A 15843-nucleotide genomic window follows, 5' to 3' on the forward strand; every position below is an offset into this window, starting at 1 on the left:
CTTAAGACATTTGGGTTGTCTTATTTTTTCACCATAGTAACGGTCCCCTGGCAACCTGTAAGAGTGCCCGTTATAATCATAGTACTCCAATACCCCTCCTGCTCCTCTGCACATCACCTTCCTGGTCTTCTGTCACACGCAGCCTCTGCTAGATGCTGCTCTGCCGCCTTCTTTGCTGTGTCTTTATGTTTGCATGTGAGTCAGCTGCCTCCTCAGCACCCAGGACATCACCTTCCAGAGGGAACTGAGTTGCTGGCATCGTGAGTTGCTTTTGTGTGACTGCGCTCCGTCGGGTTTTGGGGTAAAATACAATATTTTCTAGTCTACTCAAGAAGACAATCTTGACAGTGAATGCTCTCTTGTCTGATTTGCTCCTCAGATAAATCCTTCGGAGCATTTTCTACTCAGTTTTGGATGCAGTGGATCAGCTGGGACGTGACACTGTGCTTGTAACTTCACTGCATCCGTGTTGCTGTTTTGGCATCAGTTGGGGTGTGTAAGAGAGGAGAGGGAGGTCAACATGGGCTCCAGCTCCTCCTCCTATGCGCCCAAGTCCATCTATCTGGATGTGGATGGCAAAGTGCAAAAGGTGAGTCTGACTCCAGACCAAATGATCTCAGTCGTATTTGTTCTCTGACGTCCTGTTTGATCTGGGTGTGATGGACGCAGAGGTTAAAAAGTTCCTTCTTAGCCTACAAAGATTATGGGACGACACGTGAAATAAAGTGGTTTAATTGAGTTGAAACTCATTAAAAGTACCATAATAAGGAACGGGAAAATTGAATTAAAAAGACATTTATAATCTACTTAAATGAAGTGCCAAAAGAGGACTGCGAAGCTAAACATTAGAGTTGAAATGATGTGCTTTAAAACCCAGTTAGGCTTTACTTCTTAGGATGCCTTTCAGGGCTGTGTTAATGCTAGGGAAAAATAGGAATTGTGATATTCAAAATTTGAAATCATTTCACTTTTGAGTTAGGTTTTTAATGGCACATAAATCGGACAAATGTTGCTGCAACTACTACTACTACTAATAATAATAATGACTGTTTCAAGCTGTCAACTTGTAGGACAAGTTGTTTTTGCAACAGCTTCTCCGATAAAGTACAATGGTGAAGTCAACAGATCAAGGTTGCCACCTCTGAAGATTCAAATGAAAGGACAAAAGGTTGGAGAAACAAGTGCGACGCTTTTAATCCTTGGCTTCACAGACCTTTTGAGTTCATTCATTGACACTTGTAAAGTAAAACCAATAAAATATCCAAATAATTTCTCCCCTTTTTTTGGTGACACAGCAGGAATTCTCAGAGGACGCGTTTCTCCTGAGGTGAAGCTAAAATTAGCTCACGATGAGGCGTCTGTCATTCAGGTGTTTCTGACACAACCAAGCACCTGTTGCTCACACCTTCCTCGTCGGTGAAGTGCAGTTAAAGGAGGCAGGTTAATACGGAGTGGCCTCCGTCCCTGCACCGTGTTCGTATGTGTTCATAGACACAAGGGGCAGAAGGGCTCATGGTTGCCACAAATGTGTTGGCTGCTTCTGATGAATACAACGCCCACTGGTCCTCTCATCTGGAGAGGTTTAAGTAGGTGCTGCTGATGACACATGTCTGGTCAAGAGCCTGCCGCAGCCTTAGGCTCTGTTTGTCCCTCACACCTGCTGGTTTAAAGATGCAGCACCACATCATCATCATCGTCATCATCATGGTCTGACTAGCATAGGTGAATCTCTTTTTCTGTGTGTTGCAGGTGGTTTTCAGTCGACACTGTAGTCCTTGTGACATCAAGGAGCTTTTATGTTCCTCTTCAAACATCCCCAGGTTTGCACCTCGTCCTTTATTCCAAGTGGGGTTTTATGAATGTACACGACTGGCGACGGATGACGTTTATTAGTTTTTCATCCTCCAGGGCAGCATCTTTAAGTCTCTTCTCAAGACCAATGAAAGTAGTTTTTGTTGGTCAAATCCTGGCAAATCTGGTGTGTTACTGGCACGTCAGTTACGTTCAACGTAATGAAAATATTCGACCTCAAGTTTCCTTTTTCCTTCCCGATAAGCTTCACTCACAGACTCAGTATTCACACCACCCTGTCTGAACGCCACTGTCACAGTCTCTTTCCAGTCTCTCACACCATTATTCCTGCTGGTCCTTCTCATACGAACAGCCCACTTCTGACACCATTAGTCCTGGAGAATATCAGTCAAGACCTGCTCTGGCTTTCAGTGTTTGAACTGCAGAGGTTCACTCAGGCACAAGTGAGGGTGCAGATCTGAATAAGGAAAAAGCTTATTTATTTATATGTTTATTCCTGGTGTTTAGCACCATTGATAAAATGAATTGTAACTAGGGAGGCTCTGATCACTGATACCGATCACATGGATTGACAATGAATTTGTAATCTAAATGATGAGACCTTCTGTGTACATGATATGAAAACATGAACTTTAAATCATTTTGATTCACACACATTTTTATATACCTCTTTAAGGAGGCAAAAATAGAAAAACCTTGCTGAATGCAGCAACTATTCTGTCAAAGGGACGATTGGAAAACATTTAAATCGATGTGAGACGTCGCAGGTGAATCTCTAGAAACTGTGCTGTGTCTGTGAAGTATTGACATACTGTAGCAGGACTTTGAGACAGAGAGCACTGCATTTATGAAAGTTTCCACTGTTTTCGAAAGTTTCAGATTCAGGTGGCTCACAAACGCTGCACTTGACTCCAAAACGGCGACGGATCCGTCTGTTTCAGTTTCCGTCTCCACATGAACGACACCTGAGAAAGGCTGCTCATCCTGCTCGATGAAATGAATGATTATTTCTTATCATTCCGAATGTCACGCGGGTGTTGCTAAGCGTCAGCTGCGCTAACATCTGCTGAGGAATCCGCGCTCTCACTTTCATGAGCCCAGAAAACTCTCCACGCTCCATCAAGTGCTGGCGTGTTTCATTTGAAGGCGCTTCCCTGCGCAGCATTTTCCCGCGCATGTGCTGCAGGATGCTAACTTTACATGACAGATTGAAATAAATCGGCCGATCATGAACAGTGACCAATCGATCGGAGCATCCCTGATTCTAACTAAAACAAAATAAGTGAGATGGCTTAAGTGAGCGGTGGCTCACCTGTATTTTTTTGTCTAGGCACACTGCCATCATGATGGTGGATCCAGAAGGTGCTTTAGTCTCCATAGATCCCACGATGCCCACCAACACTCCAAGGTGAGCTGAGTAACATGCACTGTAGATCTGTGCTGCTTGTTTTAAGCTGGTGACTTGAACGTGCGCATGAAGGTCAGAGCGAGAGGAAATAATCATGATTTCACTTACAGCTCACTGTACAAAGTGGTCCCGCTGTCTACTGGCCAACTTGGAGGTAAGACCTCGCTGCATCAAACAGGGCTTTGAGGTCGCGTTATTCTCACCCGTTTCCTGTCTCACAGAGAAGGAAGACATGTTCCAGAACGTGTTGTCCCAGGTGGCTGATCAGTTCAGCAGGTGACACCTTCCGTCTTTATGTTTGGCTTTGGCTGCCCTTAACCGCACACATGCCCCACACACACACTCGCTTTCCCAACACCTTGATTCTGAAGAATAAGCGGCTCAAGCATTTCTTTTGTTATATTTCAACCCATACAAGAGAACATGTCACCTGTTGCATTAGCACTTATTGTGGCAACGCCACTGCTGCTTTCTGCTCATATGAAAATCTTCTGTTTATTTTAAATTTTATTACAATATGAACTCATAGGACTCTGATTCATCAGTGCACTTTCATGGTTCAGGTTTCAACAGTTTGGACTTAACCAGCTCCAGATTCTTCCAGGATTCAATTGTCATTTCCTTCTTGACTGTGGGACCAAGTAAATCAGCGTTCCTGCCGTTATTTTCCTCCCCAGAGCTTTTCGGATAAATGAACTGAAGACTGAGGTGACGAACAGGCTGGCGATGCTGGAGAAGAGAGTGGAACGTAAGAGCTCTGGGAATGTCTCCGGACAAACATGTCAGCTGACTGTCCTGCGTCTGTGCTCAGTGGAGGGACTGAAGGTGGTGGAAATCGAGAAGTGCAAGAACGATCTGAAGAAGCTGAGAGATGAGATGACGTCCAGGGGCGGCGGCAGGTGACGTGAGGTTTATACGCTGCTTTGGTGGCCTGCACATGGTCAAGCCTGAAAAACTGCTCCCTCTTTTCCTCAGGTCAAACTGCCCGTGCAAATACAACTTCTCCGACGATGGGAAGAAGGTCACTCCCAGACGAGACGTGCCCAACTATCCGAAGGTGAGGAGAGCCGGTGTTGATGGCCTCCAGACATTGATCAGGGTTCTGTGTTTGTCCTCAGTACACACTCTCTCAAGAGACCATTGAGGCGTTGAAGAAGCCCACCTTTGATGTCTGGCACTGGGAGCACAATGAGGTGGGTTGGCATCTTCGCCCTGGTTAATATTCAGTTTAGGTTTCAGTGTTTTGTGAGGTCCTGTTGTTGCTGTCCTGTAAGAGGACGTTCTGTAGTGTAGTATAAAATACATACAAGCACTTGGATCCGTGGCCAGAATTCAGTTTCTACACGGACGATGAGAGCGTCCCGTTAATGTTTATGGCAGAGGTTATTGTCGTCCTCCTTGTGTCAGCAAGCGCTACCTTCCTTCCTCCATCTCCATTCTGACAGTCAACGCATCCCCTTCCATTAGCTGAGGAATACGTTTCAGGATTTTTTTTTTTTTTAAAGGTGTGGGTGAACCTTCTGCTATTGACCATGACGCTCGATGAATGACGTGTTCACATTTCAGATGCTGAGCTGTCTGGAGTACATGTACCATGACTTGGGTCTAGTGAAAGAGTTTAACATGAACCCCATCACCCTGAAGCGCTGGCTGGTAACTGTACAGGGATGCCAAAAAAACAAGTATCGTCTTCTACTTCGATGTGACTTAATCCATTTCTCTTAGCTGGCAATTCAAGAAAACTACCGCAACAACCCTTTCCACAACTTCCGCCACTGTTTTTGCGTCAGCCAGATGATGTACGGCATGATCCACCTCTGCAACCTGCAGGTGAGGCCGCCACGTTGCTACGGACGGTGTCGCCAACCTTTTCCTGGCTGAATTACACTTTTGTTTTTTTGTTTTTCCAGGAGAAACTGACCCTGACAGACATGGGCATTCTCATGACAGCTGCAGTGTGTCATGACCTGGACCACCCTGGCTACAACAACACGTAAGCGCCATTGTTCTGCGTCTTGTCTTGACAGGTAGAGCAGCCAGTAAGTGAAACCACTCTCGCTGTGTTTGACATCTTCCAAACCACGTCAGTGGACTGTGGAAGCTTTGGTGCTGTGAAAACAATTACGTCCGGCCAGGAGGTGTTGCGGTCTTAAACAGACTTAACGTCAGGGAGGGCTGCTGGTGGGACATGACGATTACGTTTTGGTCATCCAAATCTTTTCATCGGGCGATAAATCGATCTCAATTCATGATTCAACAATTCCTGGACGATCTCGATTTCTTGGCTACACCTCTCCTCTTTGAGCACCTGAGGTCACTGTGTTCTGAAGCTGACTGGCGGAGATATGCCAGTCAGAAATAGAGCGCAGCAGTGAGCTTTTACAGAAGGTTTGTACAGCTAATCGACTCGTTGGTTGGGGTTTTTGACTGCTTCTGCTGCAGATCACAGTGTCTGTCTGTAGCTTTAGCCACCAAGCTAACCGATTCATCGGTTCATGACGTCACTTCCTGACTCGATCTCAGTGTGCTGAGTGGAGATTGAGTCATATTTACTTTATTTTCTTTGTTTCTAGAGAGTGTTTTCAACATGTGTTGAGTGTTAATATGTTGTCTGTTATCTACTGTTGCTGTACTTTTTAAATTGAATTTGTTTTGTTGTTTTTTTAATGTCAAACTGTTTGTAGTTTGTGTGGTTTTCATTACATTTGCTGATAAAACTAGTATTTAAAAAAAATATTTAAAAAAACAATTAAGAATAGTTTGTCTCAACTTGTGTCGTGTTAAAATGCTACTGCCCCCTGCTGTCCAGTTAAACTGAATTTTACCACCGATAATGTCAATGACCTTTGAAAAAGGGTTTTTGCTTTTTGCTCAGACACTGTCTGGGTGCTCTTCTAGCCAAGGTTCTGTGCCAGTCGGTGCTGCGTTGCCTGCGACAGTGTGTGGGATGATTCCTTCATGTTCCTCTGTCATTAACCAGGTATCAAATCAACGCGCGCACGGAGCTCGCCGTGCGCTACAACGACATCTCCCCTCTGGAGAACCACCATTGTGCCGTCGCTTTTCAGATCCTCTCGCTTCCTGAGTGTAACGTCTTTGCTAACGTGGATCCAGAGGCCTTCAAACAGATCCGACAGGTGACGTTTGCCACTGATCATTTACCTGCATGTCTCTTTGAATTATAACTGAATAAAAAAAAAACAATATTCCATGACAAAATCAGCTACATTTAGTCAAAAACACCCTTCAACTTCATTGTCTCCACATCAGGCGATCATCACCCTGATCCTGGCCACTGATATGGCTCGGCACGGAGAGATTCTGGACTCCTTCAAGCAAAAAGTGGACAACTTTGACTTCACCAATGAGGAGCATGTGACCTGTGTATGTACATTAAACAAGGTCACGTGGCATCCCTGCTAGGCATCAGCCGCTTTCTGTGGTGAACACTCGACCTGACCTTAACACAAGCGGACCTTTGTCTATGGAGTCAGGCCGAGTGCTACCGAAGTGAGGGGCGGTGAAAATCACAATGTCTCCATGCAGGACATTCAGGAATCTTTTTACTCTTTTTTTAAAATGCCTTTTTATGCAGCTTCAGTGGTGACCTTTGTGCCTCAGGTTGTGGATGCTTTGCCTACCTGATATGACCTTATTGCTCCATCCCACTGCCGGTGACCTTTCCAGCTCTGTTCATATTGTGTATGTGCAGTAGTGATGGGCTGGTGAGGCTTCATGAAACAGTGTCCCTATTTTTTGCGGCCACTAGATGTCACTCTCTGCTCAAAAAGCGTTGGATTTTACCAACCGTTGCAATGAAACTTTACCACATTTTTAAACCAACAGCGCCAGCTAAAAAAAGAGGGACAGTGTTTCATGAAACCCTATCTGCCCATCACAAATGTGCGGTGTCATTGTGTGTCCTTTGGAAGGCCCTGATGATGCTTAGAGAACAGAGAAAAAAACTGAAGTCATGATACAAACAGCTGGAGTAATATTACACCCACCTACTGTTGACTGAATATGTCAAACTCAAGGCCTGAGGGCCAAAACTGGCCCACTTATCATTTTAAGTGGCCCACAAGAGTTTGAGAATCTAATGAAGTTTTTACCAAAAAGACAGTGCACCACAAGTCACGTTTTTTTTTTCAGCCCACAACTTGAACCTTGTTAAAAAGTAAATCTTTACGTGTTACGGAAGTTATGCCCTCACTTTGATTTGAGATTGATGTTCTTCATGGCTCTGAAACAAATGCAGTATTTAAAATACATGAATTTTAATTCATAATTTTTTTACTTTCTTGTGTGTGTTTCAGCTGAAAATGGTCTTAATCAAGTGCTGTGACATTTCGAACGAGGTGAGGCCGACCGAAGTGGCTGAGCCATGGGTGGATTGTCTGCTGGAGGAGTACTTCATGCAGGTGACACCCGGCACCTTATGAACGCTGCTGCCCCCTGACCTGTCTCACTGAACCTTGCTGCCTCTCAGAGCGACAGGGAGAAGTCCGAAGGTCTTCCCGTCGCTCCCTTCATGGACCGAGACAAAGTCACGAAACCCACGGCTCAGATCGGATTCATCAAGTTCGTCCTGATTCCCATGTTTGAAACAGTCATGAAGGTAGACCTGCTCCTGCGTGTGTAGGTTTGCCATCACAGTAATGGACTTTTCTCTCAGCTTTTCCCTCAAATCGAGGAGATCATGGTGCAGCCTCTGAGGGACTCGCGCGATCACTACGAGGAGTTGAAGCAAATCGATGATGCCATGACAGAGGTAGAACCTTTCTGTCTCCACCTGTGTCTAACGTGGCCTTTTCTTGTGTCTCATATTGTTGCGCTCATTTACTTTGATAATCAAACCACTCAACACGCTACTGCATCTGTTTATGGTGGCTGTTACAATTTACTGATAGAAAAAGTGGTGAATGATTCCGGAGAACCTCAAGAGCCACAGCTTGGGAAGCTAGTGTTATGACACAAACAGGCAATGGAGTGTAAACAGTGTTAGTCTCTGGCATGATGGTAAGAAGATACTTGTGCTTAGTGCTGTGGGAGGGAGGATGGTAAAAGAGTGAGACACGGGGAGTCAAGATGAAAGAGTCAATCTTTTTGGAATCATCCAGAACAATGCACAGTGAGCAAGGAAGGCGGAGAGGAGAGTGCAGGCAGGGTGGGACTGCAGAAGGGTGGTTTCGAGAGCGAAAGGGAAGCGTGTTGTTAACACGATAAAGTGGTAAAATAGGTGGTAACCAGGGTAGATATGGGTCTGATCCAGGACGTCTGCTATTGCCTGTGTTTTGCCAACATTGTGAAGCTAACTTGCAGGAGTGCTCCTGCACATCAACTCAAACAGGAAGTGTGTCACGTTTGATGTCATCTGTTTGGCGTGGGTGGGGTGGCACATGCTCTCAGCCACGCACACACATCAAACAGCTTGCTAACATAAAGGTGTGTCTTTTGTTCAATGAGGCACAGAAGAAAAAAACTGAAAATATGTCATTAGGCGGGAAGAAGAAGTAAGCTCTGCAGTGAATGAGTGCTGTATCTGGTGTCCGTGTAAGTAACAGCGACTGGTCCTCCACTCCTCCAGTGTGACGCATCTTCATCTCTGTGTTCAGCCTGTAGTCACGGGTCACTTCCCATGACAAGTGACTTGCTGTGTTCGAATGTTGCGATGTTGGCTGACGACCACAGAGATGAAAATGCTCATGGTGTGTTTTCTTTTGCAGTGACAAGTTCATGGCCACAACTTGGTCTGGGCCTTTCCCCCCCGAGAGCTGTTCCATATCCAAGTTTATCAGAAAAAAGGGTGAAAAGTTGCATCTAGGCTGAAGATAATTTGACACTCCAAATATTAAACAACCAGATTTCCAAAGCCACTCCAGCTCAAAACTGTCTCAAACATCCCATGAGAGCCCTGGAACAGAAGCTATCAAGCTCCGTCAGTGACTTTCTGCCCACCTAACTCCTGAGAAACTCATTTGACTGGCATGTATCTCTGTTTCTGTGGGGAAAAGCCAGAGCGTTGGTGAGGTAAAGCCTGTGGAGGGGGGTGTTTTCTGAGCAGGACACATCTCCATGGTGACCACAGGATGGGTCACCTGAGGTCAAGTGCCGCTCACACACTCTATTTTTCAGGCCCAAAAATCTGAATCAGCCTGAACAAAGTGTCCTTGTAGTAAATCCACAAGTGCTACTAAAATATAGTTTCCAGTGGTCAAACGGTTGGGCTCACCACTAGAGGTCAGATGTCAGATCGCATTTGTACCTCAAAGTATGGCATCTCTGTCATCATGCTAAAAAGTGGTGAGCAGAGTCACCGCTGTGCTGGTAAACACTTGGTGTTTGACAGAAATTCTGGAGAGGTGAAGCTCACCGTATTGGAAGGACAAGTTGCTTCCCCTCACGACCTTGAGCTCATTCATGGACTCAAGCATCAGTCGTGCGATGGCGTCTATAGAGACTCTTGGCTCTCGCAACGTTCACATTTAATGTCCATATCTTCCAAAGCCGAGCACGTTTGTCACATTGTGATGCTTCCGTCTAGCTTCGCCCGCCAAAGCAGCGAGTGAAAAATGCCGCCCATCGCTGTCCAACACAGTCCGAACAGTGACTGTAGCAGACGGAATTTGTTGTTGCCATGAAAAGTCATCGCTACTAAGTTGAGCAGGGAAAGTAGAGGAATCTCAGACAGCAGTCAGTCCGAGTTCCAGGGCTAATATTGGTCTCCAATGATGTTGAGTTCCCCCGGGCTCTCAGCACTGGATGCAACTTCTCACTCCTTTCGCTGACTCATGTCAGTTCCATGGCTCAGGTCTGGTTTCTGCAGCTGAAAGCACGACTGTCTAACCCTCCTGTCTTTCTCTCACGGTTCATTCACACCAAACATGATCCAGGCGTCAGACACGCTACACTCGGTGTTGGGGCGACAGCAGGGTTGTAGCTAGTAATGGACTGATGGGGCTTCATGAAACAGTGTCCTGGTTTTCACAGCTCAGTAGGTGGCGCTGTTGGTGAGGTGAGGTTTCATTTAAATGGTGGTTCAAACCCAAAGATTTTTGGCAGAGACCACCATGTAGTGGGCTCTGAAAATGTGGGCACTGTTTCACGAAGCCTCATGAGACCGTCGCCAGTAACTTCAAAGCATATCCAGTGAGATTTGTTGGGTCAAAGGCACACATTGTGGAGCATTCACCCATCAGAGCCCCAATTTTAGAAGCAAGGGAAAATAGCTCAACAAGAGGAAGTGAAATTGAAGTGACAGTGATCGTGGCGCTGATCTGAATTCACGACTCCCGACACGACTGGATCTGACGGACTCCGAATATTCTAAAGCTTTGAGTATACGACTTGCGCGAGCAGGGAAAGGGACACCTTTCAGATGTGCCTCGGTGTCGCCTCATTGCCTTTGGTGTGAACGTACCTTTAGATTTCCTCCTCTCTCTCTTCAAGTCCATCCACTGCCATCGCTCTGATTCTCTATCTGGTTCCATCACAGGGGTCTTCCTTTATGATCAAAACCAGGAGAGACTTTAAGAGAACATGACTGGAGGCTTGGTGTCCAGAAGACGACGCAGTGAGGCTCCATCCAACTCCACGTAGATATGGAGACACCACTTAGTGAGATAGAATGCATGTAGCCAAAGAGGAGAGGAGTTGACATCACTCTGTCTTTATGTCTTTTATTTATTGACTAGAGCTGAAAGCCTTTGGAGGAGAATCCAAGATGGAGTCCATTTTGTGGTGTTTGTTGAAGGTGTTTAGGGTATTTCATATTTCAAGTTTTCCAAGCAGGTTCTGGACGGTGCCTTCACGTGGATACTGTCTGGAATAATTGTGCTTTGACTCCCCTGGACTTGGACAGTCAGGCAGAGAAACTGAGTTAATATCCATGAAGTACAAATATTTGAAAAATTCCCAAACATTTTCAGATGAGTCTCGCTCCTTTGGGTTAAACTTGAACTGGGTGGAAGAACAAATCTGTTATTCAACTCTAGGTTCGCTCAGAAGTGAAATTTCCCTCCCTGTTTCTTTGGTCTACTTCAAGTGTCCTCGGCTCGATGGTGTAGAGAAATAGTTTCCCAGTTCCGTCCCCCCCCCCCCTCAGCGCCGGCTGCTCTCCTTCCCGCCAGTCTGCGGTGTTTTATTGTGTTTATTTTGCGTCCAGCTTGATGGTTGGTCTCACACACACACATGCACACACTTGTAGCGATAATACGAGTAACGCACTGTGTGACTCACCAAAGATGTTGTCTATATGGTTTTCAGTTTGTTGTGCAGCCAACATCCAGTATGACTTTATTTTTTTGTCACCACAAAAATATCAGCTCAAAAGGTTTTTCAAAAATTCTTTCAAAATGAGGTGGGTTTTGGCCGCAAAATTGTAAATTGATGTTCCGAAGCAATAAACAAAAACAAATCCGCTAATGTTTGTCCACTTATTTGTTGAGTTCAATACTGGGTTTTTTTGCCTGTTTCCTCCAGGTGCTCTGATTTCCTCCACTAGTCCAAAACTCTGTTCTTTAACTATGTTTAGCCTGGATGGCTCCAGCCTTCCTGCTGGAGGGTTTCACGAGTGAAGGAAGGAAGGAACAATGGCGGATCCCAGTATGTGTCCGGGACATCTCTCTGGTAGAGTTTCCAAGTAGGAGGAGACCCCAGGACGGACCCTTGGAGATCATGTCTCTTGGTTCCGAATGCCTCTGTATCTCCTCGGAAGAACCGATAGAGTCAAGTCTAGTTGACTTTACTTGGCTCTAGATCAGACAAGTCGGGGGGCAACGGCTGGTTGGAGGTTGGATTCTGTTTCTCTGAGTTGGTCTATTTTGAGACGTATAAAATGACAACCTTTGTCAGTAAATGTCTCTGAAGTCACTATCGAGTGTTTCCTTCCGCTTAGTTGTCGAGACTTGTTCTTCTCACTGTCCTTCCATGAGGCAGACAACAGCACTCACACCACAAACACCTGAATCTGAGAGGTTTCTATCACGTCATTCACACAAAAATGGTGTGAAAGCAGCAAACACTTCGTCTCACCTGGTTAGTGTGGCGGTGTGAACGACAGTGGCGTGAAGAACTGCTCCGACTGTGAGACCATCAAACCAACCAGTCAAAACATTGCACCTCATATGTGGATTCCCTTGTGATCACACAGAAAAAAGGGCTTTGAACCTGTCGATTCTGTCTTTGCTGCCTCCCATTACTACGTACTGCCAGTGCTGCATCTCAAGTTTTCACCCAGGAAACCAGAACCGTCGCCTCCATCTGTCGAGACTCGAACTGATCCTTTCAAAGCCTTTATTCCGACTGTTCCCCGCAGGCTGGGTGTCACTGCTGCTGGCAGCTCATGGGAGATTTAACAGAGCTTCCTAAACAAAAGCGCCCCACCATCGTGTCAGAAAACCTTCAGCCCAGTTTGATACCGGACTAGAGCGAGAGCGTGTGGTGCTGTTGCATCAGGAGGTGATCAAACTGTCCCAGGACACAGGAGTCCTTGAGAGCAGGGTCAAACCCCGCCAGAGCCATGTTTGTCAAGGTCAAGGTCCAGTTCAGCGTGTTTTTGCCGAGTCGACACAGTCACGTGATTGTCTTAAAGCGGTACACGCACCGACGCTGCGATGTGAGCTCAATGTTGCGGGACCCATCACTATGGTCCACAGTCTCATTTAATGATGCCTGTGCAATGTGCCCTCATCTCTTGTTCACACTTAAAAGTTGGGAAAATTCCACACTGTTCATTGCTCTTTAAACAACAAGGTTTGCATCTGTTGAAAGGTCTTTAAATCCATCCATAGAGCCGGTTTAAGGCTGAGCCTGGCTTTTGTTGACTGACTCCGGTGACGGATTCATGGCTTCATCAGGGCCGGTGCTTCAAGCGGGACTCACCGAGGGGCGACTGCTGTGGAAGCAAACTGTCTGTGAAGATGTGCTAATCCCAGCAGATACACTCTTTAAATCTGTCACAAACGCGGAATTCCCCCGCTGCGTTTTGGGTCGGCGGTGTTGTATGTCATGACTCACTCACGCTGGGTGCTGAGCAGTCGGACCTGTTCCATAGGAGCCAACAGGCTGGAGACAAAGCCGAGCTTGTGAGTGGCGGAATCATCAGGACAGAGCCGTCGCCCTGACTCCCGCGTTCACAGGAGTTACAGCTGAACTGAGGACACCAGGGAGATTTATGAGCACAGTTACGCCGCCGTAAAGAAGGTTGCAGGGGAAAGGTCAGCGGAGAAGGTTGACCTGTGAATTCTGCTGTCACAACTGGTCCATTCTTTCTCTCAGGTTTCCAGGAAGTGTGACCCGCTGGATCAGATGAGTGGAGTGAGTTCCGCCTTGGCTGAGTGAAGGTGTCACAGCTTTTCTAAGCTGATGTTTTCATGAAGCTTCGTGACACACTGCCCTCTGTTTCAGAGCCCACGAGATGGCACTCTGTTCTCCATAGTGTTCTGAGATTGTCTGAGAGTGAGGACGGGCGTGATGCGTCGATGAGGTGTCATGAAGCACTGTCCTCATTTCAGAGGTAAAATGTTTGGACTTGAACAACCAATTCAACGGAACCTCACATCATTTCTAAACCAAGAGCGCCATCAAGTGGCCTCTGAGAATTAGGACCCACCCTGCAGGACTGTTTCACGATACCTCATCGAGCCATCACGATCTGGCTGGCCCAGGAAACATCTATTTCCCATCTTGTCAGTAGCATTTTTGCCAGTTTTGTGCGATGAAGGCAGATGTTCCTGCTTGCTTTGTTGTGGAACTTCATTTGGAGGTCAGTAAGAAGCAACATGACGTGAAGTCGTCGTTCCTCACGGCAGCGACAACCTTTACGACTGGCTGTAAAAATCACAGCCTTCTTATAAAAATATTTCCACGAATGCTTGTGGTCTTTTTATAAAAATAATTCCATCCAATAAATTGCTATCTGCGCTTTCTTTACGAGCAGACGGGACCTCACACAGGCCGCCCCCGGGTCACGAAGACACCTGTGCAGCACCCTGATGGAGGCCCTGTCAGTCAGTCGCACGCCGCACTTTGTAATGGATCTTAGATTTTCTCAACTGTGAGCTGAAGTGGCCTCTCGGGTTTCACCGTGGTGTTTTCAGAGAGAGCATCAGTGGCCAACACGACCAAACTGCCAGTCCGGTCGATCCACTTTCACCCGACGCGCAGCCTTGTACCTGCACTGACACGACCCTGGAAGTCCGTTCCACCACATGCAGGCAGGTCACCCTGAGGTCAACGCTCTCTACTGTCCGCATCAATACCCACTTGTGTAAATATTGAGGGATCTTGTTTCCAAAGAGCTGCTCATCCCGCCTCCCTCCAGTGTCACGTTCCTCCATGCCGGCACGGTGACGTTGGCTTCCCTGAGCCCCTCATGCAGGCTGGGACTGGGCGTCAGGGCTCAATGCTCTTTTGGATCAGCGGGACTATTTTCAGTTGGAAGTAGTTTAGCAAGCACCGCCGCACCACACTGCAGCGGCTGTGTTTCACTGAGGGAAAATAGGAGAATAAAAAAGTACTAATAATGAATAAACCCCAAAAACTTTCTCATTAATCTGAAAAAGAAAATCATTTTAATCAAAAATCGGTCTGAAAATGTTTCATTTGAAAATGTTTTGAAACCAAAGAATGAGCTCTAAAACTGCATTCATCATTTTCAATCCGATTTTCTTGCAAAACAATGTAATATATCATAGGACAAACTAAAGAAAAACTAAATCTGTGTGCAAATGCCATATAATATACAATTCAAAGTTCAAACCTGTACAAAAAATTATCTATATCTATATCTATTATCTGTCTGTCTGTCCGTCCGTCCGTCCGTCAGTATATATATATATATATATATATATATATATATATATATATATATATATATATATATATATATATATATATATATATATATAGGTAGATAGACAGACGGACAGAATCTTTATTTCAACATGTGGTAAATTGATTTGAGCAAAAGAAAAATGTCGGTGACTGAAAATGTTTAGCGGCTGAGTGAGAGAGAGACATGGACGCCTCACGTTTTGTTTGGAGCGTGACAAACTCCTGACTGTGTTCTGGCAGAACATGAGGAGCAGTGCAGTTAATAGCCTCCTCTCTGAATCGTGCCTTGAAGCCATGCTGGCAATAAACACCAGTGTTTAATCCTCAGAAAGTTTCATTGTTAGAATAGTTCTGTGTCGGCGTCATGGTCTGCTGAGGGTGTGCTGACCTGCCACAACTATAGGGACGGACGTGTTGATGCTCCATGGGCCCTTTTTTCACATGTTAAGAGCGAGATCCTGCCCTGGCTCACCACAGCAGGAGGCCACCTCAGAAACCAACCAAGTCCAAACAAGAGGCTGAGGAGTAGTGATGGGCTGGTGAGGCTTCATGAAACAGTGTCCCCATTTTCTGCGCCCACTAGGTGGCACTCTCTGCTCAAAGACCTTTGGATTTCAACCACCATCTCAATGAAACCTCCTCCTCCTCATTTTGAAACCAACAGCGCCACCTACTGAGCTCTAAAAATATGGACACTGTTTCATGAAGCCTCATCTATCCATCACTACTGAGGAGGCTGTGAAGCAGGGAAGTCAAGCTAGTTTGCTCTACGGACTGGGTGGCATGAG

At 46.0% G+C, this 15843-nt stretch overlaps 1 protein-coding gene across 2 annotated transcripts; it reads left to right on the top strand.

The window, feature by feature from the left end:
* Window positions 1–310: 310 nt before the first annotated feature.
* pde9ac (phosphodiesterase 9ac) lies at window positions 311–11661 on the top strand. 2 transcript variants are annotated; one of them, XM_053872616.1, is made up of 19 exons: window positions 451–589; window positions 1750–1820; window positions 3143–3220; window positions 3331–3374; window positions 3442–3496; window positions 3898–3968; window positions 4032–4119; window positions 4196–4277; window positions 4339–4413; window positions 4787–4873; window positions 4946–5050; window positions 5131–5213; window positions 6201–6357; window positions 6491–6604; window positions 7537–7641; window positions 7710–7838; window positions 7896–7991; window positions 8687–8773; window positions 10716–11661. In XM_053872616.1, exons 1-18 carry the CDS (start codon window positions 521–523, stop codon window positions 8735–8737), a joined length of 1560 nt encoding a protein of 519 aa, XP_053728591.1. In that variant the 5' UTR covers window positions 451–520; the 3' UTR covers window positions 8738–8773; window positions 10716–11661. The 2 variants fall into 2 exon arrangements, 1 of the variants encoding a protein (XP_053728591.1); XR_008415668.1 differs by having other exon boundaries at window positions 311–589; window positions 7896–8773; window positions 10716–10783.
* Window positions 11662–15843: the final 4182 nt, after the last annotated feature.

The sequence above is a fragment of the Synchiropus splendidus genome, chromosome 8 (assembly GCF_027744825.2).
Source record: "Synchiropus splendidus isolate RoL2022-P1 chromosome 8, RoL_Sspl_1.0, whole genome shotgun sequence".
NCBI lineage: Eukaryota > Metazoa > Chordata > Actinopteri > Syngnathiformes > Callionymidae > Synchiropus > Synchiropus splendidus.